Here is a 26,638-nt window from a genome sequence, read left to right on the forward strand (position 1 = left end):
GTTTACAAGAAACTACTTTTTAAAAATACCTTTTCCTGAAGCAACCACAATGGTGTTGAAAATAATCACTCCCTGGATGAAGGGAAAAGAATGATTTCAAGTGAGATTTCAGTTTTGCAAGAAACAACAAATCACCCAAGAGTATGAACTTTGACTGGAGGCGGGCGGGAAATGCCACATATTAACCACACAGGGAAAATCAGCTGAAGATTGCCGATCCTTTTCAGTTGAAAGTTCAAAATGCCAGCTTATTTGTAGTGAGAGGGCAAATTCCATATCGGTGATATGAGAAAATGGATTCAAAATGAAACTTGACAGGATTCTTCAGCCAGGTATTGTGTACGAAAAATATATATATGATTTTTTAAAACATCAACCCACAGGTGAATGGCAACCACAATAGGAAATAATGCAAGGAATGTAAGATCACAGGTGATAGAGAACCCTTCCAGTGGGGTGGCCACCTAGCCATAAAATAATCCCCAAAACCTAGGGAAACTGCAGCATCAGAGTGTATCTGGAAATCATGCTGAGTGACCAGAATGTCCTGCCAATGAGATATACCATTATCAAAGAATTTAAGCCATATGAGCAGATCAGCTTTTACTGCATTACCCAAGTGAACCCTATGATGTGGAGACTGAAAGTTCTCTGTTAGCTACACCAGGTGTGCACAGAAAGCTCAACCTGTGTACAATTGTACAACCTGTGTACAATGAAATTAAACGAACCTCCCCCCCCCAACATTCAATCTCTTATCAAACGACATAGTCAATTTCACTATGTTATTTTCCGTTCAACAGCCTAACAGCCCACGGATAGAAGCTATTTTTTAGCCTGTTGGTAAGGCTGATTATACTTCTATATCTCCTGCCCGAGGGTAGAAGATTAAAGAGGTGATGGCCGGGGTGTGAGTCATCCCTGAGAATTTTTCTCGCTCTCCTAAGGCAACGATCCCTTGTGATGTCATCTAGCGGACTCAAGGAACAGCCCATGGTATCATGTGCTGTATTCACCACCCTCTGTAGAGACTTTCTGTCCGTGGCTGTCAAGCCAACATACCACACTGTAGTACAATATGAAAGGACACTTTCTATTGTGGACCGGTAAAAGGAGTTCATCACTTCTTGTTTAATATTATTCATTCGCAAGACCCCGAGGAAATGGAGTCTCTGTTGGGCCTTTCTGACCACCTGAGTTATGTTGATTTTCCAAGTGAGGTCCTCACTAAGGTCCTCCACACAGCTCCCCCTGATATACAATGGGGCAGGTTCCCTCTCTTCCTCCAAAAGTCCAACACCATCTCCTTTGTCTTACTAATATTTAGGTGCAAGTTATTCTCTGAGCACCATGTAGATACTTTTTGAACCTCCCCCCTGTACACTGTTTCATCTCTGCCTGCAATTAGGCCCATTGTGGTAACATCATCTGCAAACTTAATAATTACTGTGGATGGATCAGATGATATGCAGTCATATGGGTACAATGAGTAGAGGTAGGGACTTAGCACACATTCCTGTGGGGCGGCAGTGCTAAGCTTCAGGGAGGTAGATGTAACAGTCCCAATCCTCACTGTTTTGTCCGATCCCTCAAAAAGTCTTTAATCCAGTCACAGATGGTAGAAGAAAGGTCCAGATCCGTCAACCTTTTAATAAGAATGTCTGGGAGGATGGTATTAAAAGCCGAGCTATAATCAATAAACAACATTCTGATATAATTCCCCGGTTTCTCCAGATGACTCGCTGCAAGGTGAAAGGCTGTAGCTATGGCATCATCTGTTTACCTGTTTCTCCTATAGGCGAAACCTTGTATCTTGTACCTTGTATCTTGGAGACCTTGTATCTCATCCTGTGGGGAGTGGTATGAAAGAGATTTGGCTTGGGCATGGGGCAATCAAAATACTTCCGGACCGCCCACCAGAAGTGACACGTAGATTAATCCAGACGGGGGTTCCTAAGACTTACATCAAATAGGGTGACCCCCCCCCAAAAGGGACCGCCATTGGGGGAGTGCCATTGGTTCTGGCTCCGCATGGGCACACAGAAATTACCACTTCCCCCAGATCCCTTTAAAGCGATACCCCAGTGTTTGGAGGGGCAGGTGGAGGCTACAAGCTCCCCTCCATCCAAGACAAAGGATTGTTCCAATGCCCCAACCACCAATCAAACAAAACGCTCACCACCAAACTACTCACATCTGCATCCAAGCCCCGATACCTCCTACAACATCTGCCTACCAAATGTCATTTCCTGTAAAGGAACAGTGCACATCACCAGTGTCTCTTACAAGAATGTAATGTTGGGGTGCTGAATCACCCAGCCACCCCATTGCAATATGTGGCAGCTAACTGCACGGTTAGCCTTTTTCTGAGTGTGGTTGATTCCTTTCGCCATTGTTGTCTCTCAAGCATATCTGACCAGCCAAGGCGTATATGGTGGGGCACATGTTGTGCAGCGTCTGTAAGTGCTTGATTATAGTCCATTCTAAGTCTCCTTCCATACACAGTGGAAGTGAGGAACAGGTTTAAGGATTTAGATTTGGTGGACAGAGTGCCTGAAGAACTATGGATGGAGGCTCTTAACATTATACAGGAGGCAGCAACGAAAACCATCCCAAGGAAAAGGAAATGCAAGAAAGCAAAATGGCTGTCCAACGAGGCCTTACAAATAGCGGGGGAGAGGAGGCAAGCAAAATGCAAGGGAGATAGGGAAAGATACGGGAAACTGAATGCAGATTTCCAAAAAAATAGCAAGGAGAGACAAGAGGGCCTTCTTAAACAAGCAATGCAAAGAAATAGAGGAAAACAATAGAATGGGGAAAACCAGAGATCTGTTCAATAAAATTGGAGATATGAAAGGAACATTTCGTACAAAGATTACCATAATAAAGGACAAAAGTGGTAAGGACCTAACAGAAGCAGAAGACATCAAGAAGAGGTGGCAAGAATACACAGAGGAATTATACCAGAAAGATATGGAGGTCTTGCACACCCCAGGTAGTGTGGTTGCTGACCTTGAGCCAGACATCTTGGAGAGTGGAGTCAAATGGGCCTTAGAAAGCACTGCTAATAACAAGGCCAGTGGAAGTGATGATATTCCAGCTGAACTATTTAAAATTTTAAAAGATGATGCTGTTAAGGTGCTACACCCAATATGCCAGCAAGTTTGGAAAACTCAGCAGTGGCCAGAGAATTGGAGAAGATCAGTCTACATCCCAATCCCAAAGAAGGGCAGTGCCAAAGAATGCTCCAACTACCGCACAATTGTGCTCATTTCACACGCTAGCAAGGTTATATGCAGAATTCGTCATGCGAAAGGCTGGACTAGATGAATCCCAAGCCAGAATTAAGATTGCCAGAAGAAATATCAACAACCTCAGATATGCAGATGACACAACCTTGATGGCAGAAAGTAAGGAGGAATTAAAGAACCTTTTAATGAGGGTGAAAGAGGAGAGCGCAAAATATGGTCTGAAGCTCAACATCAAAAAAACCAAGATCATGGCCACTGGTCCCATCACCTCCTGGCAAATAGAGGGGGAAGAAATGGAGGCAGTGAGAGATTTTACTTTCTTGGGTTCCTTGATCACTGCAGATGGTGACAGCAGTCACGAAATTAAAAGATGCCTGCTTCTTGGGAGAAAAGCAATGACAAACCTAGACAACATCTTAAAAAGCTGAGACATCACCTTGCCTACAAAGGTCCGTATAGTTAAAGCTATGGTTTTCCCAGTAGTGATGTATGGAAGTGAGAGCTGGACCATAAAGAAGGCTGATCGCCGAAGAATTGATGCTTTTGAATTATGGTGCTGGAGGAGACTCTTGAGAGTCCCATGGACTGCAAGAAGATCAAACCTATCCATTCTTAAGGAAATCAGCCCTGAGTGCTCCCTGGACGGACAGATCCTGAAGCTGAGGCTCCAATACTTTGGCCACCTCATGAGAAGAGAAGACTCCCTGGAAAAGACCCTGATGTTGGGAAAGATGGAGGGCACTAGGAGAAGGGGACGACAGAGGACAAGATGGTTGGACAGTGTTCTCGAACCTACGAACATGATTGACCAAACTGCGGGAGGCAGGGCAAGACAGGAGTGCCTGGCGTGCTATGGTCCATGGGGTCACGAAGAGTCAGACACGACTAAACGACTAAACAACAACAAGTCTCCTGCCAGTAGAGTCTGATCGATTTCTTACATTCACATTTGGGGGTGCAACCAGACTAGCAGTTGCTTGGGCTCAACTGCAGTTACTGTTATTCCTATTGCTGGCACCGCCTGCACATTCATTGCCTGCAGTAGGCCCCTGTCGGCTGGTCCCTGGTCCCTGCCTATGTGCTGCTGCTGTTAATGGCATGCGGGATGTGCCCCTTGTACACAGTGGGGATACAGGCTCAGACTGATTTGAACATGAAATATTTGCTGAGCAGAGAAAAGATACCTAGTCCCAAAAGAAAGCTCCCGCACTCTACCAATGCTTTCTATAGAAGGACTTTGAAATGGTGAGGTAAGAAACACACTCACACTGAATTAACTATGCCTACTGAACACCCAGGTGGACCTAGCCAATCAAGCAGTAATATCAATGTACAGAAGAATTGTGTTGTTGTTTAGTCATTTAGTTGTGTCCAACTCTTTGTGACCCCATGGACCAGAGCACGCCAGCACTCTTTCCCAACATCAGGGTCTTTTCCAGGGAGTCTTCTCTCCTCATGAGGTGGCCAAAGTATTGGAGCCTCAGCTTCACGATCTGTCCTTCCAGTCCAACTCAGGGCTGATTTTCTTCAGAATGGATAGGTTCGATCTTCTTGCAGTCCATGGGACTCTCAAGAGTCTCCTCCAGCACCATAATTCAAAAGCATCAATTCTTCAGCGATCAGCCTTCTTTATGGTCCAGCTCTCACTTCCATACATCACTACTGGGAAAACCATAGCTTTGACTATACGGACCTTTGTTGGCAAGGTGATGTCTCTGCTTTTTTGAATCAATCAACCACAACCACCGGGATTAATTATAATATTAGCCAAATACAATGTTTAAACCAAATGAATTGATTACACCGCTGCCACCTATCTGGACAGGGCACTTATGCCATGATTCCCTCATTGAGGCTTTAGTGGAGCCTCTGCTGTCCCGCAATGCAGCTGCACCAAAAGGGTGAGCAGACTTGCTCTACCCAGTTTCACAGTAGAAACTGCTAGAATAGGGACTGAGGCCCTGTGGCGTACGCCTGGCCCATGAGGTCTCTCAATGCAGTCTTTACAGGCTATGGGGGTGGCCATGCAACATGGGGGTAATTTTGTGTGTGCATGGGTGTGTAAATGCATGGGAGTGTACATGCTTTAGCTCCATCTTGGGCATTAGCTGCTGGGATGTAGCCCCACTCATTTTATCCTGAAAAACGTTTCCTATTTATATCCTTAGAAGGAATTTTCCACTACGACTAATCTCTGAATCTTCTCTCTATCATGTGAACTAAGCTACTAATTTTCAGAGGGGTTTCTGAAAGAGGGTTAAATGGGATAACGGATGAAAAGCTGCCTTTCTGACCATCAAATACTATCTTTAAGTAAATGTGCCTGAGGGTCAGAGATACATTGAATAGTTCACCAGAAGGAATGGTGTAAAAATTATACATCATTTACTTGTAGCTGCAGCCACATCTGAGGGTGTGCCTTGGGGGAGGGGACAGAAACATGAATGCTGCAAAAGTCCTGATCATTTCCATCTCGCCTGTGAGAGAAGTAGAAGGACCTGAGAGTCGGAAGAGTGGCAACATCAGATTGGGAAGCCAACTCCTGCTCTGTCCTGATGAATCTCTTCTGGGTTCTCTGTAAGTTTGGGAAACTGGGAAGGGAATTAACGAATATGTTTTTTTTAGAAACTACCAGGGATTGGTAGAAAATGCTTAAGCAATTCCAAAAAAGCAGAAATAAAAATAGTAGGTTAGGAGAATTCTTAAATCATTGCTCTGCCCTTGTTATTTACTGTTAAAACATAGTGTTAACATATTGCATGAATGACATTGCAGGTGCTCTGCTTGGAAATCACTGGTGTTTGGTTGATGTCAAAGATTCAGAGCTTTGCACTTCTGCAGGTGAGTTTGAGCCTGTGCAAGCCTGTGCACCCCAGTAAATATGTAAAGGACTGCAGACTCTCTCTCTCTCTCTCTCTCTCTCTCTCTCTCTCTCTCTCTCTCTCTCTCTGGGTGGGTGGGTGTACTGCCACATTCCTTAAATAAATGTACAACTAATAAAAATGTTAAGATGCAATATAAAAGAGCACAAAAAAGTGCTAGGAAAGCAAGGCAATGAGAAAGAAAATCATGCCGATAAAGCAATCTACGTACTTTCACAGGACTGCTCGAATATTCGTCCCCCATTGCAATTAAGTTTCACTTGTTGTCTGCATTCACTTATGTGTCTTTCTCTCTCTCTCTCTCTCTCTCTCTCTCTCTCTCTCTCTCTCTCTCTCTCTCTCTCTCTCTCTCTCTCGGTGAACTTCCTGCTCCACTTTTCTTATTGAATGAAACTTTGGTTCCTGAAGTAAAAATTATCTTTGCGCTATGTGTGTATCCATTAGAGGTTGTGCTGACCAAATTTATTTTCTGTAAAGATGGGGCTCTTATTTCATCCCAGAAAGCAATATTCCAAAATGCTCAATATATAGTTTATGCATTGTCAAAGAATGCTGGCCAATATTTAGAGTTGCTACATCCTAAAATACTCATCCTATTGGAAACTTGACATAGAATTGCCTTATAAGGTATTTTGCTCACCTAACTATTAATCTTCTATACATTTTCAAAATTAAATTAAGAGTTTACAACCTCAATTTTTTAATAAAAATGGTGGCATTAAAATGCTTTAAATAAATAAAACAGAGTAGAACACCTGCATGCCCCTTTCCTTAAAAAAATAATTAAAAGCAGCATACAATAAACATTTATGAAAAAAGTGCTAAAAAGCAATACAGTAAGACAAAAATAATGGTGATAAAGCGATCTAATTCCACATGATTACTCAAATGTTCATCCTCCATTGCAACTACATTTCCCCTTAATCTCTGCACCCATTTATGCTATTTATTTATTTATTTTGTTCGTTCTCAAGGTGACCTACCTGCTCCTGATATATTCTTGAGTGCAACTTTGGTTCACGAAGGAGAAATTATCGCAGTACTATGTACGGCTCCATCAGAGGTTGTGGTGACCAGATTTTTCTTCTGTAAAGATGGGGCTCCTGTTTCATTCAGGAAAGCAACATCTCAAAATGTTCTATACATAATCAATGCATCATTGAGTAATGCTGGCCAATATTCCTGTGGTTACCAGCAGAAGGATGCAAAGAACCAAGAGAAGACATCTGCCCTCAGTGTTGCTCAGAATCTGATTCTCCAGTCAGGTAAGGTTGTAGAAATGATCAGACTAGGAAGGGACATGCAAGAGAATGTTGCATGGTGGGATAGTCCTGTTCAGAGTTCCAACTATCCAGTCATGCAATATTCCAACGCAGTCCATTTAATTCCCCGCCCATTTGGTTTCTATCCCCCTACCACAACAGTTAATCATAGCCATGGAGCATGTTCAGATTTCCCTGGAGCACATTCATATATTTATCTAAACGATATATTTACACCTATGCAACAGATGTTGGAGGACCTGGCCAATAGTATACAGATGATTATTGTATTTTAATAACCTACTGGAAGCCGCCAAGAGTGGCTTGGGAAACCCAGTCAGATGGGTAGGGTATAAATAATACATTATTGTTATATTATTATATGTGATGGCACTTCTCCAGGAACACTGTTTAATGGCCAATTAACATAGATATCACTCTTAGGCAGCTTATCAAAGAGTGATGCTTTTGCAACCTGTTAAAAATATTCATGGTTTATGTGTCTAGCTAGCCTCTAGAAATAGGGCTTATGTCATCTCAAGTCCATTTAATTTCAATTCTTTTGGAACTTCATGTTTTTCTAAAGAGTGCATGAAAGGTTACATGTGTTCTTCCATCGAGCTAAGTTATACTTTGAGTAAACCCATTGAAATGAATGGCTCTTAGTCATAACCATTGATTTTTACTTCAAATCAAAACCATTGTTATGATGCACATAATGTTATAATACACTTGTACATTCTTCCAAAAAGCATCAAACCGCAGGCAACTTGTTAATGTCTATCTGCTGATTTATCTACCTGTCTCTAGTCATATCAGAATAGACACCCAAACCTTTCTGATCTTTTTCTAGTCGATCCAGGTCAGACAATACCTCCCTATATTTGGATTCTCTGTTCCTCATTGGTACTTCTTCTCCTGGTCTCAGCGCCAATCATCACCTATTTCATGGAGAAGTGTAATTGCTCCTTGGTCGGACCTAGAAACTAGGCAATCCCATTGGAAGAAAGAAAAATGCCTCCAGACTGTTCTTTGTCTATCCTCCTTCTCTTATCCAGCTATAAACTTACAATAATGTTTCCAGTATCTTACTAAGTACTGATTTTGGCCTTTAAGGTTCCAATAAATGGCTTCGGTTCATGATGTCTGATTGCCTTGCCAGAAGCTTTTATAGCCAGTACTGAAAACAATACAGCAAAGGTGTCTGCATAGTATTAATGGAAATCTTTAATGGATAGCATTTTGTCTACTGAGATTTAAATCATGTGCTGCTTATTTTAACATGCCTATGTTTTAAAATATTATTTGTATTTCTACCAAATAAATTGCCGGGCTGTTGTGTTGCTTTGTATTGTGCCCTATTTCTATAATATGTTAGCCACCCGGTATGTGCTATGTTTATAAAGACCATGTTCTATGTAAATGAGTAGAGAAATAGAAAAGCAATTATATAGGGATCCTCAGTTGGTAGACCATGGTGGGTAACCTTTCGGGGTCCAACCCCATTAGCCAGCTTTGATAGATGGACAGGGCAACCCACCTGTCCATCACATGACATAATTCTGTTAAAATCCCTTCATACATTTCCCAAACATGTGAACAACAAAGGGGGGGGGAGAGTTGTCCACCCTATGTTTTGCAAACCACTTCATGACATGCCTTTCAACCTTCAAAACTAAAGACTCAAAGGAACAGCACAACATTGCTTCAAAGAGCTACACTTGGAAGGAGAAACTTCTCCCTTCTCATTGAAGCAAGGCATGCTTTGCTCCAACAAAGGGAAAACTGGGGGTCACGTGAAGCTCCCAATTGTTCCATTGAAGGCCTGGCTTTATTTATTTAGAAAAATATTGATATGCTGATGTCAGGTGGACTCCTTACAAAGACCCTCCCCCAGTCATCCTGACCAGCACTTTGCCCAGTGATAGTGCTAGCAGCGGGTCAGGAGGAGGGAATGAGGAATGGAGCGGAGTGGAGAGGGGGCTCTCAGACGTGTCAGAGCCAAGGCACCAACCCAGCTGGTCAGAGGAGGAAGGACAACGCAGTGAGGTGTCGGAGCCCCTTGAAAGCTCCAGCCAAAGGATGGGAGAAGGAGCGCAGCCCCTTCCTGCGCCTGAATTGAGGCACGCACCCACACGCAGGGCTAGGGGGAGGCGCTTTGGGTTGCCCAGGCTTTTATGCTGGTCCAAGATGCAACAGAAGCCATTGCCGGGTTCTGAATCGGACTAGGCAGTCATGTTTTCTGATATCTCTGCACTGTAAATAATATGCACAATAAAACTCTGAAAGACAGAGAGGACTAGAGCGTCTTTACTCGAGAGTAGCCGCAACAATCCCCTGACAGCTGAAATTCATACGTAAATATCAGAGTAGTTTACAACAATTGTACATAAAACCATATAATAAAAACCATATTAAAAGGTTAAAATTAGAAACAAGCTGAGGATGTCAGGTTTAGGATGGGTGGAAAGGGCTCCCATAATTTGGTCAGCCAAAGGAGGAGACGTGATGGGCCTTGGGGTGACCATGGACTGGAGGCTCCCTACATCAGTGTAAAACCAATCCAGCCTCTGCCAACTTCCCTCCTGGCTCCTAAATATTTTTCATCCACAAAGGCATTCTTATTACACACCTCATTGTGGGGATGGTTAGGGAGGCAGGAGAGGATATATTATTTAATACACACATGTCTACTGTAGGAATGTTGTACTTGACTGCAGTTTTACACCCCACACTCATTCCTCAAAAGACACAAATGTGGGAATGAGCAGGTGACGATTTTAAAATTGGTGAAACACTGAAAGCACTTTTATGCTGCATACAATTTTGTGACCATGGATTCCAGGCAGGAGGGAGAGCAAATTGTCCAAATAAGCTGTCCCAGTTGTAACTACCAAATCAGAAGCACTTGCAGAAGTGGATTGCATTGTGCTGGCATCTATCAAACCATTTGAGGTTGTGCTCAGAGGACCAGCGTCCTTGACTGTCAGAGTCAATGTTCAATGTTCATAAGTCCCTTTAAGCAAACTGGTCCCTCTCATAGAAGGCCAAACTAGCTACAGGGGAGTTCCCATTTAAGGCTCAGTCTGAGCATCACTGCTGAAAAAACACCTCTGCTCTCATAGAATCCCCAGGCTGAACCCTGCAAGGAACCCTGTCCATAGTACTTTCTCTGCCATGCCTTGCTTTGCACCCCCTCATCTCTGCGCTGCTGAAGTAGTCAGTCCAAAAGAAGAGCAATTTCATAGGTCTCCTCCCCCGAGGAACACCTTACAGATCATCCCCCCAGCCTCCCCTTTCACTTGGAAGACTTGAAATCCTTACTCCTGTCATATATGTTGCATGTAAAGGTAAAGGGGCCCCTTACCATCAGGTCCAGTTGTGTTTGACTCTGGGGTTGCGGCGCTCATCTCGCTCTATAGGCTGAGGGAACCGGCGTTTGTCCACAGACAGCTTCCGGGTCATGTGGCCAGCATGACAAAGCTGCTTCTGGCGAACCAGAGCAGTGCACGGAAACACCGTTTATCTTTGCGCCAGAGCGGTACCTATTTATCTACTTACACTTTGACGTGCTTTCCAACAGCAGGAGCTGGGACCGAGCAACGGGAGCTCACCCCGTTGCAGGGATTCGAACCGACGACCTTCTGATCTGCAAGCCCTAGGCTCTGTGGTTTAACTCACAGCGCCACCTGGGTCCCACCGTTGCATGAGTACTGCCTATTTCTCAGGAAAGATATGCAGGCTGGGAAGTGTCCCAGGATTGCAGATTGACCTTTAATTCTGTATCAAGCTGTGGTCATCCAGTTGCTGCTGGACTACAACTCCCATTTTCCTTTACCATAAGCCATGCTGGAGCTTGTGGTAGAGCTCACCAGCATCTCAAGGGCCATAGATTTCCCATGCTCACGCCATATTGCCACATGGACAGGGCCACTTCAGATGCTTGCTAAACAGGATGATGGGGGTGGATAGTTTGCATATCAGTGACAGCGAGGTGGGACTAAGATAATGTTTGTTAAATGTTTTGATCACTTTCAGAAACATTTTTTATTGTGTTGCTCTAGTTATGTTTGCTGACATGGACTCTCTGGTGAGCAAGGCTGTTGTTACAGCTCTGAAAGGTGAACTTGAGTAATAAGCTGAAATATTAAAATGTCATTAAAAGGAGAGAATGGAATAGGTACTGAAGCCCCAAAACAGCACTTAGATTTACTTTCCCACACTGGTTCAGCCTAACATCTATTTTGACAAATACACTTCCTTCCTTTGAGGTTTTTATGAATGCATTTTTAAAAGTTTGGCTTAATGGCTATGTTTAATTTTTGCAGTTCTGTTTTTCCAAGTACCTCATTGCCTATTAGGGAGCAACCCTTTGCACAAAAAGCTACAGTAAAGCCAACCAGAGTTAAAACAGCATGGAATTTAACCAGATCCGAGCTTCATTTTAGAAGTAGAGCTGCTGGTCTACTTTTAAGCCTGTCAGATGGAAAACAACCCTTGAAAGGTTTGTTTATGCCAGATTGCCAGGTCACATGATCTAGCTGAATGGTTTAGGATCTAGCCTAAACTTTCCCTTCTAAGTCTTGCTCATGTCATGCTGTCGGGATGCTCATTTTGGGGAAGTTACACTGGTCTTGTTTCAGCTAGTTTTGGCTCAGCAGGCTGAGCCCTGGTTGAACTACCGGTAGGCTGAGCAAGTTACACCTTTGACTGAGCCAGAGTTGGGGACTTAATGCTGGCTGAACCCAGATGAGGCACAGATCCATTGCATCCCATATAAGCCTGAGATCCATTGCATCCCAAACTGCTCATCCGAACAGATCTTGCCAGAGTGTTTTCAAGTTACCTGGGGACCCTGTCATATAAAGACCCAAGTCCCCCCACAAAAAGTTCTTTCCTTTTCCTTATACTGAATTTCCATAAAGAAGAGCAACTGCAATGAACAGACAAGTTTGAAAAAGAAACAAAACACAACAACGGAATAATAATTTGATATTAGTAAACTTTGATGAGCTTCTCTCAGATTAGTTCAGAAATTGTCACAGTTCTTTGGGGCACAGAAATAATCTTCCTAGGACAGTCTAAAGCAGGCACCCCAAACTTTGGCCCTCCAGATGTTTTGGACTACAATTCCCATCTTCCACAACCACTGGTCCTGTTAGCTAGGGATCATGGGAGTTGTAGGCCAAAACATCTGGAGGGCCGCAGTTTGGGGATGCCTGGTCTAAAGGCTTACAGAAATTACCACTTCCACATCTCCAAGGAAGCTGGAGCCCATTTCAATGGGAATATTAATAGAATTAATAGAATAATTATTAATAGAATAATTATTAATTATTAATATTATCAATTAATAGATTTTTGATTTTTTTATATTATTATTATTATTATGCCTGAATGCTTCACACCAGAGACAGAATGTAATAAGTTGAAACTGGTAGCCAGACAGCAGGAAGGACCAGGTCACTTGCCTTACAAAACTGTTGCTCTTTCCACTTTAATATCAGAAACTGCTAGAGCAGGGATCAAGGTCCTGTGGCATTAAGCTGGCCCACAAGGTCTCACCATGCAGCCCAGGCACTCGCCCTTCTTTATAGGCCAGTGGTGTCCAAACTTTTTTCAAAGTGGGGCAGATTTGATGAAGTCATCATTCATGACGGCCGGCCGAAGTCCATTATTATTATTAGCATCTCCTTCCTGGGCTTCTTCAACTCTACATCATCATGGAGACTACAGCAGCAGCAGCAGCAGCAGCAGCAGCAGCAGCAGCAGCAGCAGCAGCAGCAGCAGCAGCAGCAGCAGACAGCATGAGAGCTGAGGCCTGAATTGAGGGAGTGAACATGCATGAGGCCCGACCATTTTGCCTGACATTCTTAGAATCATTAAAATTAAATCACTCTGCCTTTCATATCTGAAGGCCAGATGAAAAATAAATCCAGAAAGCTGAAATATATGTCAGGAACATTGTAAAGTACATTACACAGTAATAAAGGTTGTCTGTCAACTTTTAAGTTCACAACATATGAACAGGAACATAACACCAGGTATACTTGTTGTGTCCAAACATATTTATACCTGATTTAGACCAACTGACATTAACTGAGATTTTATAATGTATTCATCTCAACGGGGGGGGGGGGCATGCCTGCACTAATGCAGAGGGTGAAACTGAGATCTTCTGGACTGCAGCTGAGGGATCCCCACCCCCTCCTGCTTGCATGCAAGGAGGAATGGGATTGGGGCTGCTCCGAAGGGAAGGGAGGCACCACGCTGCCTGAGCCTCGCCGCTGCCGCTCTCGGCCCTCCTCCGCCTTCCATGCCTGACCCACCACACAGTCCTTCCCCCTCCCCACCACCACCGAAGAACCAACAACTCAGGGGCTGCCCATGGAGAAAGGAGACAGAAGCCTCTGAGGAAGGGGAAATGTGATGGTTGAGGTCAAGGGCCTGGGAAGGCCGCAGGCTGGGTCATCCTGTTATATACCAGCTGGGAGTGACAAGGCAGATGACCCTCACCTGAATCTCATAGCTCTCCTGACAAGTGCTTTGGTCTGCACACCAGATACCAGGCACTCTACTATTCAAATTAGGCCCCAGTGTTTTTGTTACAACCCCCTTCTCAATTAAGTAATCAATTTTAATCTAGAATTTAAATTCTCACAGCTTTCTTATTTGTTCATTCAAGCAAGTAAACTACTGCTCTCACTTCATTACAAACAGTATTTCTACCTGCAACACACTTGAGCAAACCTGCTCCTGTTCCTTTCGCAGATATTTTTTTGCCATTTGCAACTGTAGCTGCCTCTGATTAGTTATCATTTAACTCTTTGGAGAAATAATTAGCATCACACGTCATGTGCATGGAAGTTGCCGAACCAATTAACAAACTAGAAGGATTGCTCTTAATACCGTGTTTCTCATATTATAAGACACGTCTTATATTTATTTTTTCCTCAAAAAAACACACTATGGCTTATTTTCAAGGGATGACTTATTTTTTTTCCTCCTCCTCCTGCCGCGGCCAGCATTGCTGCTGCTCCTATCACTATGTCTTATTTTCGGGGTATGGCTTATATTCCTTGAATGCTTAAAAATCCTGCTATGGCTTATTTTATGGGGATGCCTTAAAATATGAGAAACAGGGTAGCACCAGTTTTCCTATAACTTGATATTGCTGGATAGTTTTGATGAACTGCAAAAGCATTTTTAGTTTGCTTTCTGTTGTCACCCTGGAACTTTTCTTTATTAGTGTCACTTTGTTTTGTACGATTCCTTGCAAATGAAGGAAAACAACTTTTCTTCTTGTATATGTTGATAATATAATTTTGGTTACTGAGGACAAACAAGATTGGGTGCGGGCCTGGCCAGGACATAGGCGTCCTGACTGTAACAAAGGTGACCTGTGTGTGTGTGTGCTTGCTTGCTTGATTAACAGTTGTTAGGAACTGCTCTTCCTCTTTGCACCAGACCTGGAGTCTCCAATAGAGACTCCTCCATGTCAAGAAAGAGGAGACTCCTCCATGTCCAATAGAGACTCCTCCATGTCAAGAAGGAGGGCAAATGACAGGAGCTACACGGAGCAGGGCCTTTTCACTGGGGGTGCCCATTATATGCTTCACTCTTCCCAGACCGTCTCTCTTTTGGCCTGTATTTTGGAGCTTTATAATTTCGGAAGACTTTGGAAAAACTGGTTGACAAGTCTTATCAGTCGCTGACGTATGAGCGGATTTTATTTGCTGCTATTCTGGGCTTCTGGTGCACCAGGGTTTACACCAGCATAACAGAGTTGGCCAGGATACCAGAAGGTATACAGTTTATGAGCTTTCTCCATTATCTGCACAGCAGGGGGTGTTCAGTCAACAATGCAAAGGCTGAGCTGAAGCATTCCCTGCTGACCTGCTTTCAGCAATAGGGGTCGCTGTTTGGTAGTACCCAATTGGTTAGCTGTCAGATTCTAGAGCTCCCTATTGGTGGCTCTTAGGTAATTCACAAAATACAGAATCCATTCATAAAACACAGTGTTCATTCATAAAGCAGTAACATAAATCTCCATTGGGTGATTTATATATTGGGTGTATATTTCAGCAGTTGAATGTACAGGTTTATGGCCATGCTGTAGTGTAGTGCTTATGTGACTGTGAAGAAAAGGTGGCTGGGCTCATTGTCTCAGGGTTTGGGGGGGGGAAGAGGTGACAAAACTGATTTCCGATAAGTGCCCCCCTTTATTTCCATAAGAAGTCCTTGAGTCTGTACTCTGAATAGTGACACCAGGGACCTAGAAGGTGCAGGGCTTGTCAGTCAAACCCCTGCACAGTCTCATCAGGGCTGACCTTAAGGCAATTGGAGCAATTGGGCCAAATTGGGCCCCACATGCCTGTCCTAAGGGGGCCCCTGCACTGGGGCAATCTAGATGGATTTTATTTATACCTTTAATATTTTGCATACTTTGGCTGTGAACTGGGGCCCTACAAAAAAATAAATCAAGTTGTGTCCCACTGCTTCAAATTGGGCCCCACTGACTAGCCCTGAGTCTCATAGTTGCTGGGCCTGAGTTGCCCTGCCCTTGCATGAAGTCTTGGGTTTACAATTTTGGGAGAGGGGAGACTGTGGCACTGGGGAGAGGGCAGGATGGTAAGACCCCCTAGATTTAGAGGCCTGAGTTGCCCTGCCCTTGCATGAAGTCTTGGGTTTACGATTTTGGGAGAGGGGAGACTGTGGCACTGGGGAGAGGGCAGGATGGTAAGACCCCCTAGATTTAGAGGCCTGAGTTGCCCTGCCCTTGCATGAAATCTTGGGTTTGCAATTTTGGGAGAGGGGAGACTGCCTCGCTGCAGCATCAATGTGCCGAAAGTGTACTGTGGTATTTATTTATTTACTTATTTAGCCACGCCCACCACAACTGATCAGATTGGTCGACCCGAGGAGTGAAGCAACCAGGGATTCCCTTATGGCGCGGAGGCTAGCCATCCCCCCCCCCCCCCGTGCAGATGGGAGATCTCGTGATGAGCCTGCAAAAAGGAAATTGCTTTGGTGGGCAGGCGCTCCGGGGCCAAAAGAGATTGCTTTTTCAAAATTGCCTGGGGAGGCCATTTGAAACCAGCCCGGGGGCTCAAGTGGCCCCCGGGCCAGACTTTGGACATGCCTGTAATAGGCCATGTTACCTAGGGGGTGGTTTGTGTGCATGGGTGTGTACATGCTTTAGCTCCATTTTGGGCATGGACATCCACTTTATCTTGACGGAATACTGTCCTGGGGGAGGGAGGAGAGATTATTTTTCACAGCAATTCATGTCTGAATCTTTTCTCTATCATGTGAACTAATCTGCTCATTTTCAGAGGGGTTTCTGGTGGGGAGTTAATAGGATAACAGATGAAGAGCTGCCTTTCTGACCATCAAATATTATATTTAAGTGAATGTGCCTGAGGGTCATAGATGCATTGAATAGTTCACCTGAAAGAATGGTGTAAAATTATACACCCTTGAGTCGCAGCTGCAGCCACATGTGGGGGTGTTCCCCATGGGAGGGGATAGAAGCATGCATGCTGCAAAAGTCGTGATGATTTCCATCTCGTCTGTGAGAGAAGTAGAAGGAGCTGAGAGTCAGAAGTGGGGAAGAGTGGACAAACATCGGATTGGCAAGCCAACTCCTGCTCTGCCCTGATGAATCTCTTCTGGGTTCTCTGTAAGTTTGGGAAACTGGGAAGGGAATTCGTGGATATGTTCAATCTCTTGAAAAATTGGAGGAAAGGAAACTTCATAATTCCCATCAGAGGTTTCCTAGGAGTGTGTGTATATGTGGTTGTCAAAATTAATGGACTTAGCTGAGATGATGAAATTGACATTTTTAATCAGAGAAAATTCATTGTTAACATTTACTAAAGATTGGAAACCTCCCACAGACTTTTTGCATGGAAAAGAAAATGAAATAATGACATTCAGATTTGAGGATTGAAGAAAATGGTTTATAGAAGGTGGAATTATTAGGTGCTACACTGGAGTGGATAAAGTGAGTGATGTTTATACGTAGCGGTCAGATGAAGAATCAGAAGTTCTTTAGCTTCCTAATTTTTCTCTCTTTTTCTCTTTTAATTCATTTATCATTTCCTTTTCTTTATCTCTTTCTCGTTTTTCCTTGCTTTTCCCCTTCTGGTATGATGTTTTAGTTTGGATTTCAGAAATAGATATTGGACAATAATCTTTGTTATTCTCCCTATAAACTCTAAGAATTTATTTTTTTTAAAAAAGATAATGGACAAATAGCAGGATTCTAGAAAAGGTCCCTAAGTAATGAGAAATTCTCCAACATTCCAGAAATAGCACAGCTTTTCATTTCCCCTTCCCTTTTCTCTGCTTCTGTGAAGTGAACATCAGTGGGAATGAGTTGGCAACCAGGCTCCCATTCTGCATCCTCTTGCATTGCCCGAAACCAATGTATTTCAAAGGCTATCTGGCAGGTGGGAACAGAAACAGCATCGAAAAGTGTTGAAAATACTAGAAGCAAATGCTTCAATATGGCCTTTTACTATAACAGTGAGAAAAGGAATACTCATAGAAAAAATATTTTTGAAATGTTCTTCAGAAAAATGCCTTGTGGGAATTTTTTGCATGATTCTAAAAATAAAAATGGGGAGAGGCAACTCTAACAGAGACAACTGTATGTACTAATACTTAGGGTTGCCATACGTCCGGGAAATTCTGGAGCGTGTGCCTCAACAACTTTGTCTGGATTTTTAGTTTTGGGAATGTGGCAAGCTGTATGAAGATAGGTTCTGTGAAGTTTCCATTATAGATGGTATGCTTTATGCCATCTTCTTCTGCGTAGGACTTAGAATCTGTTGGGATTCTAAGCCCTACGCAGAAGAAGATGGCATAAAGCATACCGGGGCAAGTTAAGCTGGGTTGAAGCTACACCAGATCCAAACCTTTTTCAACAGAAGGGCTGCTGCTCTGCCTAAGTGAGGCAGTGGAAAAACAAGCCTTAAAAATACTGTTCTGTGTGAGGTTGCCAGAGGTTGCAAGACTGGTTGGAATGAGTCTAAGTCACCCACTCCTTGCCACATCCCTGCAACAGCCTTCTGGGAGGACTTAAAGTGTCCTCAGTTTAACTAGCTGAGTTGTGATGAGGATATCTTTGTCTGAGCTGGAGGGACTTACTGCATGGTGAGCCCAGCCGAGGGAGAGATCTGCTGCATTCTAAGCTGCCCATGTCTTTAGATCTTGTGATAGGATTGCCCCTGAGGACAACAGACATTTTCAAAAATAAACTGAAATAAGGCCTTCCTTTTCAACTTGTGGAGGATATTTTATGAAAACATCTAACTTCTTCTTTGTCATCTTCGTCTTCTACTACTAACCAAGGATTTCAGTTTAAGAGTGACTGGGTTACACAACGACATAATGAAAATGGACAAATTAAAGAAGTGTTGGGAGAAGGAACAGTGTGAAACACATGGGGGAAAGGGCAATTTCATTGGTTTCTCCTCAGTTCTGCATTCTCACATGCTTGTTTAATCTCTTTCAAAAACCATGCACCCTTTTGTACCCAGCATAGGAGGTGCTCTGACATATAGGAAACTTGGCAATCATATGGCTTTACATTGACTCTCATCTGTATGTGTATTGTTTGCATAATTGGAAACTACCAGGGATTGCTAGAAAACACTAAAGCCACTCCAAAAAGGCTGTAGCCAAAATTGAAGGTCAGGAGAATGATTAAAACACTGCTCTGCCCTTGTGTTTACTTGTTAAAACATACTATAAACATATTGCATGGATGTTATTGCAGGTGCCCTGCTTGCAAATCACTGGTGTTTGGGTGATGACAAAGATTCAGAGCTTTGCACTTCTACAGGTGAGTATGGGAGTGTGCAAGACTGTGTACACTAGTGCATGCAGGATTGCAGAGAATGGTGTGTGTGTGTACTTGAACCAAATGTTTAATGCTAAATGTTCATTATCAAAGAAGGTCAGGGCTGTTTTGTTTCATCATCCAGCTTTTAGAAAATATGGGAAGTACTAGAGGCTGCCACCCACACTTTCTCAGCTCACCAATCCCACCAGCCCTCCATCCCCTACACCTGGCTAACCCCTCCTCCGTTTACACCTCACTCACCCCCTTGCCTATCCCCTCATAACTTGCCCAAACCTCCCCTTTAAGCTTGGCTGAACCCTCCTTCCCTCACATTCTGACACTTACTAAAGCTATTCTGACCTTCTCTCACATCCTACACTGCCTGCTTTTAAATGAGGCGGGGGGGGGGGGGGCTCAGAGAGCAAAACTATTCTCTGAAGGGCCTCCCATCCTCCTTTAAGCAGCTGATATGGGGTGGAGCTAGAGAGCTGCTGCATCCTAAAATGCTCATCCTATTGGAAACTTGACATAGGATTGTCTCGTAAGATCTTTTTGCTCACCTAACTATTAATCTTCTATACCTTTTAAAGAATTAAATTGAGAGTTTGCAACCTCGAATTTCCAAATAAAATTTGAGGTGGCATTAAAATGCTTTAAAGAAATAAAACAGAGTAGAACACTTCCATGCCACTTCCCCCCAAAAGAAATAATTTAAAGCAGTATACAACAAATAATTATGAAAAAACTGTGCTAAAATGCTACACAGTAAGACAAAAATAATGGTGATAAAGCAATCTAATTCCACATGATTGCTGAAATGTTCACCATCCATTGCAACTGCATTTTCACTAATTCTCTGCATTCATTTATACTCTTTCTTTATTTCTTCCATTTGTTCATTTGTTCATTCTCTAGGTGAACTTCCCGCTCCTGATTTATTCTTGAACAAAACTTTGGTTCTGGAAGGGGAAACTATCACAGCACTATGTGCGGCTCCAGCAGATGTGGTGTTGACCGGATTTTTTTTCTGTAAAGATGGGGCTCCTGTTTCATCCAAGAAAGCAACATCTCAATATGTTCAATACAAAGTCTTTGCATCGCCAAAGAATGCTGGCCAATATTCCTGTGGTTACCAACAGAAGGATGCAAAGAACCAAGTGAAGATATCTGCCCTCAGTGTTGCGCAGAATCTGATTGTCCAGCCAGGTAAGATTGTCAGGCATAGTCTCGTTGCATGGTGGGATAGTCCTGTTTAGAGTTCCAGCTAGCCAGTCATGCCATAGTCCAGAACAGTCCATTTAAATCCCCCACCCATTTGGTTTCTATTCTCCTACCACAACAGTTACTCATAGCCACAGAGGATGTTCAGACTTCCCTGGAGCACTCTCACATATATGAAAATAGGTGCTGTTTTGCATCTTTGCAACAGATGTTGGAGGATCTGGCCAATAGCATGGAGCTGACAACACTTCTCCAGGAACACTGCTTAATGGCCTATTAAAAAGAAACAATTCTATCAGGCAGCTTATCAAAAATATTCCAGCCTCTAGGGATGGGGTTTAGATCAGCCTAAGTCCAGCCTGTTTCATTTCTTTTGGCACATCATGTTTTTTTCTAAAAAAATACATGAAAGGTTACATCTGTTCTTCCATCCAGCTCAGTTATAATTTGAGTAGACCCATTGAAATGAATGGCTCTTAGTCATAACCATTGATATTTAGTTCAAATCACACCCATTGTTATGATGCACATTAATATATACATTAATGTACACATTTTGTATGCATTCCTCAAAATATGCATTTCATCATTGCTTTTCAATGCATTTCCAAATAAAATACACGTTTCCAAATAAAATACACGTTATATTAAAATACGTATTTCTGTGGGCCCCTTTTGTGGCAAAATCACGTTACAAAATCCAGAGAAGTGTGGGATCCAGTCAGGAGTTGTGTTCTGATGCACAGTTCAGTTAGGCACCACTTACTTGATAGAGCACAATTATGAGAGCTTTGTTGTTCTTGATGGGATAATGAGCCATGCTTTTCTGATATTGTCCATGTTTTTCCCCACCCAGGTTCTTATGATTCCAATGGTAAGTAAGCAACATTAGTGAGTAAAAATACAGATTTATTTTATTCCATTTTAAATCTTAACACAAGAACAAAACAATGCAATTCATACTCAAACACAATTACACACAGAAAACATTTTTTATCATTTCTGAACAGAGTTAATACCCTGAGACCACATTAATAGAATATTTTTGCTACTGAGAAAGTTTGATAGCACTCTTAATGTCAATATCTGAATTTCACTCCTTTTTTGACAAAGACAAATGATTGCCATCAATCAAGACCGAGTTAGCTATATAAAGTCAGGGAAATGAATCACTCTTTACTGGTTTTCCTGCTATTTCTGCAAGCTTTTCACCATATCACTTTATGCCCCATTCTGTGCCCAAAAAGCATGGGACGCCTTTGCCCAGCTGCACTGTGGCCCATAGATTGCAGCAAAATACTGGGCAAGGTTTCGCTCAATATCTTTTATATGTTTGATTGGCTCATGGGGAAAAGCTGTCCCATGAGCCCTTGCAGAAGAGGGGAAGCAAAAGCCTATATAAGTCTGCTTTCCCTGGAGCTCACAGCCATTTTGCTTTGAGAGCTTCCCGCTTGCCTACTCTCGGGTGATAGCCTTCACTGAGCTATTTTGGGTTGTTGGTTGACAGGACCGAAAAGGATTTTTTTTCTCTCAGCCTGATTGGCATTTGGTTGGGGTTGGAGTTTTTCCCACCTTTATCTCAGGGAAATTATGGGTTTCCTTTGCTAGGCGGAAGAACATTGTATGAGGGCAGAAATGGCATTGGTCAGGATCAACATAGTAAAGGGGGGGTCCATAAGGGGCTTGAGGGAAGGACTGACCATGGCAAACCCAAGCATGAATTTGGTATCTGCCTGGTTGAGAACCACAGCCTGTTCCCCCAGTGAGACCTTGCTTGCTTGGCTTGCACACCATGGCAAGGTTTAACTCTGGCCGACTCCCATAGTATAGCTTTGGAGCAATCCAAACCGAGCGGATCCATTCCATCAACATGGGGCTTGTGGAATGATGAACTGATCCTGGGACCCAATGCCATGCCAACATTTGCCCTGCCTACTGCTGTCGATAAAGAATTGGCCTGATTTTATCCCATCACTGTTGAGCAATCTGGTTATTTTGCTGCTCTCGTGGGTCACATAATGTGCCTGCCTGGGCAAAGAATGATTAAAAGAAACCAGCCACAAATAGATCATTCACACCCACTGTAAAATTAACTTTCATCAATAATGAGAGTTCTAAACCTCAGATACTATATATGTTATATAGCAGCAGGGCCGGCTCTAGGTAGAGTCCCGGTGGCGCGGGGTGCCAGGGCGCCGGGCTGGAAGGCAGGGCACTGCGCGGCAAAGCCACGCGGAAGCCATGCGGTGCCCTGCGAGGGTGGGGGCGCCGGAGTGATCTCCGCCCCTCAGCGCCAGGGCGCGCGACCTGCTCGAAACTGCCCTGTATAGAAGGTATTTCAACAGTTCAATTATGACTGGAGATTATGTAAATGATAAGGTATCCCTCTTCAACTTGCTGTGGACATTTCAAGCAAACACCAAACTTTTCAACATTTCCCTCTCTTGTTCTCCCCTTCTCTAAAACACCCTCATAGGGTGGATAGAATGGAAAGAACTATATACAGGAAAGAACTATAGTTGAAAACTGAGTGGATAGTTCTTCTTTTACTATTTTATTATATGTTGCAAACTGCTACAGGTTAAGTGTATGATTTTAGAATGAAGTTTCTTTTTCTTCTCTGTTGTCCATTGTAAAGGCCTTTGGCTATACACAATAAAAATGGATGGATGGATTGATAGTATTTGAGAGAATCAATAGGAGTATATGATCAGAGTGGGGAAAGTGTTATAATACACTTGTACATTCTTCCCACAAGCATCGGACCATAGAGAACTTGTTAATGTCTATTTGTTGATTTATCTCCCTGTCTCTGGTCATATCTGAATAGCCACCCAAAACTTTCTGATCTTTTTCTGTTCTATCCAGGTCAGACAATACCTCCCTATATTTGGATTCTCCGCTCCTCATTGGTGCTTCTTCTCCTGGTCTCAGCGCCAATCTTCACCTATTTCATGGAGAAGTGTAATTGCTCCTTGGTCGGACATAGAAACTAGGAAATAAAATTGAAAGGTGGGAAAATGCCTCCAGACTGTTCTTTGTCTATCCTCCTAAACTCACCCATCTATTCACTTACAATAATGTTTCCAGTATTTTACTAAATGGCTTGGGTTCATGACATCTGGTCGGCATGCCAGAGGTTTTTATAGCAGATACTGAAAACAATACAGCAACGGTGTCCACATAGTATTAATGGATAGCCTTTTGTCTACTGGGATTTATATTATTTGCTGCTTATTTTAAGATACCAATATTTTAAAATATTGTTTGTATTTCTGCCAAAAAAATTGTTTCACTATTGTGTTTCTTTGAATTCTGTCGTATTTCTATAATATGTTAGCTACCTGGTGTGTGCTATGTTTAGAAAGACCACATTCTATGTAAATGAGTAGAGAAAAAGATGCACAGATAGAAAAACAATTATATAGGGATCCTCAACTGGTAGACCATGGTGGGGAACCTTTCGGGGTCCAACCCCATTATCCAACTTTGATAGATGGACCGGTCAACCCACCTGTCCATCAAATGACACAATTCTGTTAAAATCCCTTCACACATTTCCCAAACATGGGAACCACAAAGCAAAGGGGGTTGGCAGCCCAATGCTTTGCAAACCATTTCATTAGGCTCGATTGGTGGTTAGGCATTGGATTATCTCTGAAAGGTTACAGGTGGGGAAAAGTTGCTGCCATCACCTCTCCCAAAATGCGGAAGGGTACTCCCTTAAGGAGTCCGGGGGCGTGGCCATGTCCGAAGCCATGGAAGGTGAGGGCCTAAGGCACGCCCCTTATCGGTGGCCCCATGGTGAGTTCCTAGTTGATCTGCATCGCAGGGCTCACCCAACAGTGGTTAACCCTTCACAGACTGCCAGCACAGCGGGCTGGAGTCAGATATAGTCGGTTAGATCCAATGCCTAAGCCAATACCTCTTCACATCCATAACCAATAAAGTTGTGGCCTTTTTATGCCCATTAACCTTGTTCAACGTGTCCTCTCGTCTTTATTTACCCCGGGAGGGATCTGGGTATTGCCACACAACCTCCAAAACCAACAGCACAAAGGAACAGCACAACATGGCTTCAAAGAGAAATTGGGAAGGAGAAGCTTCTCCCCTCTCCTTAAGCAAGGCATACTTTGCTCCAGCAAATGGACAACTGGGGGCCATGTGAAGCTCCCAATTGTTCCATTGAAGACCTGTCTTTATTTGTTTAGAAAAATAATTATATACTGATATTCATATGAAAATATCAGAGTGCTTTACAACAACTGTGCATAAAGCCATAGAATAAGAATCATATTAAAAGGTTAAAATCAGAAACAAGTTGAGGATGTCAGGTTTAGGATGGGTGGAAAGGGCTTCTGTAATTTGGTCAGCCAAAGGAGGAGACATAATGGGCCTTGGGGTGACCATGGACTGGAGGCTCTCCACAAAAGTGTAAAACCAATCCAGCCTCTGGCAACTTCCCTCCTGGCTCCTAAACTGTTCTCATCCACAAAGGCATTCTTATTGCACACCTCATTCCTCCCAAGACACAAAAAAGTGGGAATGAGCAGGAGAAGATTTCAAAAACGGTGAAACACTGTGAAAGCACTGTTATGTTGTATACCATCTTGTGACCAGGGATTCCAGGTGGGAGGGAGAGCAAATTGTCCAAACGAGGTGTACATCCCAAATCAGAAGCAGGCTGGGATGTGCAGGCTGGGAAGTGTCCCAGGATTGTGGATTGAGCCCAGATTCTATATCAAGCTGTCATCATCCAGTTGCTGCTGGACTACAGCTCCCATTTTCCTTTCCCATAAGCCATACTGGCTGAGACAGATGGGAGATAGAGTCCATCAGTATCTCAAGGGCCACAGCTTTCCCACGCTCACTCTATGCAAAATATTGGCACATCAGATGCTTGCTAAATAGGCTGATGGGGTAGCTAGTTTGCATATCAGTGACAGGGAAGTGGGACTAAGATAAGATAATGTTTATTAATTGTTTTGATCACGTTCAGAATTTTTTTATTTTGTTGCTCTAGTTATGTTTTCTGACATTGACTCTCTCGTGAGCAAGGGTGTTTTTGTTACAGCTGTGAAAGGTAAACTTGGGTAATAAGTTGAAATATTAAAAGGGCATTAAAAGAAGAGAAAGGAAAAGGTAGCGAATCCCCATAATAGCACTTAAATTTACTGTAGACATTACTACACTGGTTCAGCCTAACATCTATTTTGACAAATACACTTCCTTCCTTTGAGGTTTTTAAGAATGCATTTCTAATAGTTTGGCTTAATGGCTACGTTTTAATTTTTGCAGTTCTGTTTTTCTAAGGACATCATTGCCTCTCATGAAGCTCCTGTTTCTGTAGAGGTGGGTATCATATAAAAAGTATTAGAGAGCAACCCTTTGCACAAAAAGCTTCATTAAAGCAAACCAAAGTTAAATCGGCATGAAGTTTTAGCAGATCCGAGCCTCATTTTAGAAGCAGAGCTACTGCTCTACTTAAGCCTGCCAGACAAAAAACAACCTTTTAAAAGTGTGTTTGTGCCAGATTGCCAGATCACATGATATAGCTGAATGGGCTTAGGATCCAGCCTAAAACTCTCCCTTCTTGGTCTTGCTCATGTCATGCCACTGGGATGCTCATTTTGGGAAGTTACAGCAGCTTTGTCTTGGCTAGATTTGGTTTAGCAGGCTGAGCCCTGGTTGAACTGAGTGGAGCAAGTTACACCTTTGACTGAGACAGGGTTGGGGACTTAATGCTGGCTGAACCCAGATGAGCCAAGAATCAGCTGGCTGAGCCAAAGATCCATTGCATCCCAAACTCCTGATCCCAGGAGATCCTGCCATAGTGCTTTGACCAAAAGAAACAATTCACCCACTAGGTATTTGAGTTACCTGGGGACCCTGCCATATAAAGAGCCAGGTCCCCCCAAAAAATGTTTTATTCTTTTCCTGTCATGAGAATCCTTATATTGAATTTCCATAAGGAAAAGTTTGAAATAGAATGAAACACAACAATGGAAAAATACAGTGGTACCTCTGGTTAAGAACTTAATTTGTTCCGGAGGTCTGTTTCTAACCTGAAACTGTTCTTAACCTGAAGCACCACTTTAGCTAATGGGGCCTCCCACCGCACTGCCAAAGCACAATTTCTGTTCTCATCCTGAAGCAAAATTTAACCCGAGG

The 26,638-nt window shown here is 43.1% G+C and overlaps 1 protein-coding gene across 2 annotated transcripts; it reads left to right on the forward strand.

Moving 5' to 3' along the window:
- Positions 1-219: 219 nt before the first annotated feature.
- On the forward strand, positions 220-24,426 carry LOC118095084 (uncharacterized). Of its 2 annotated transcripts, none has more exons than XM_035136041.2 (7): positions 220-332; positions 6,027-6,092; positions 7,108-7,398; positions 19,181-19,246; positions 20,162-20,452; positions 21,324-21,341; positions 23,336-24,426. In XM_035136041.2, exons 1-7 carry the CDS (start codon positions 305-307, stop codon positions 23,461-23,463), a joined length of 888 nt encoding a protein of 295 aa, XP_034991932.1. In that variant the 5' UTR covers positions 220-304; the 3' UTR covers positions 23,464-24,426. The 2 variants fall into 2 exon arrangements, with proteins under 2 accessions (XP_034991932.1, XP_034991933.1); XM_035136042.2 differs by lacking the exon at positions 220-332 and adding an exon at positions 5,746-5,828.
- Positions 24,427-26,638: the final 2,212 nt, after the last annotated feature.

This window comes from Zootoca vivipara, chromosome 13 (genome assembly GCF_963506605.1).
Source record: "Zootoca vivipara chromosome 13, rZooViv1.1, whole genome shotgun sequence".
In the NCBI taxonomy this organism is placed as follows: domain Eukaryota; kingdom Metazoa; phylum Chordata; class Lepidosauria; order Squamata; family Lacertidae; genus Zootoca; species Zootoca vivipara.

Coding starts and splice junctions, on each gene's coding strand:
- LOC118095084 (XM_035136041.2), top strand. CDS start 305: ATGAAACTTGACAGGATTCTTCAGCCAG. Junction 333..6,026: donor TGACAGGATTCTTCAGCCAG/GTATTGTGTACG, acceptor ATGACATTGCAG/GTGCTCTGCTTGGAAATCAC. Junction 7,399..19,180: donor GAATCTGATTCTCCAGTCAG/GTAAGGTTGTAG, acceptor ATGTTATTGCAG/GTGCCCTGCTTGCAAATCAC.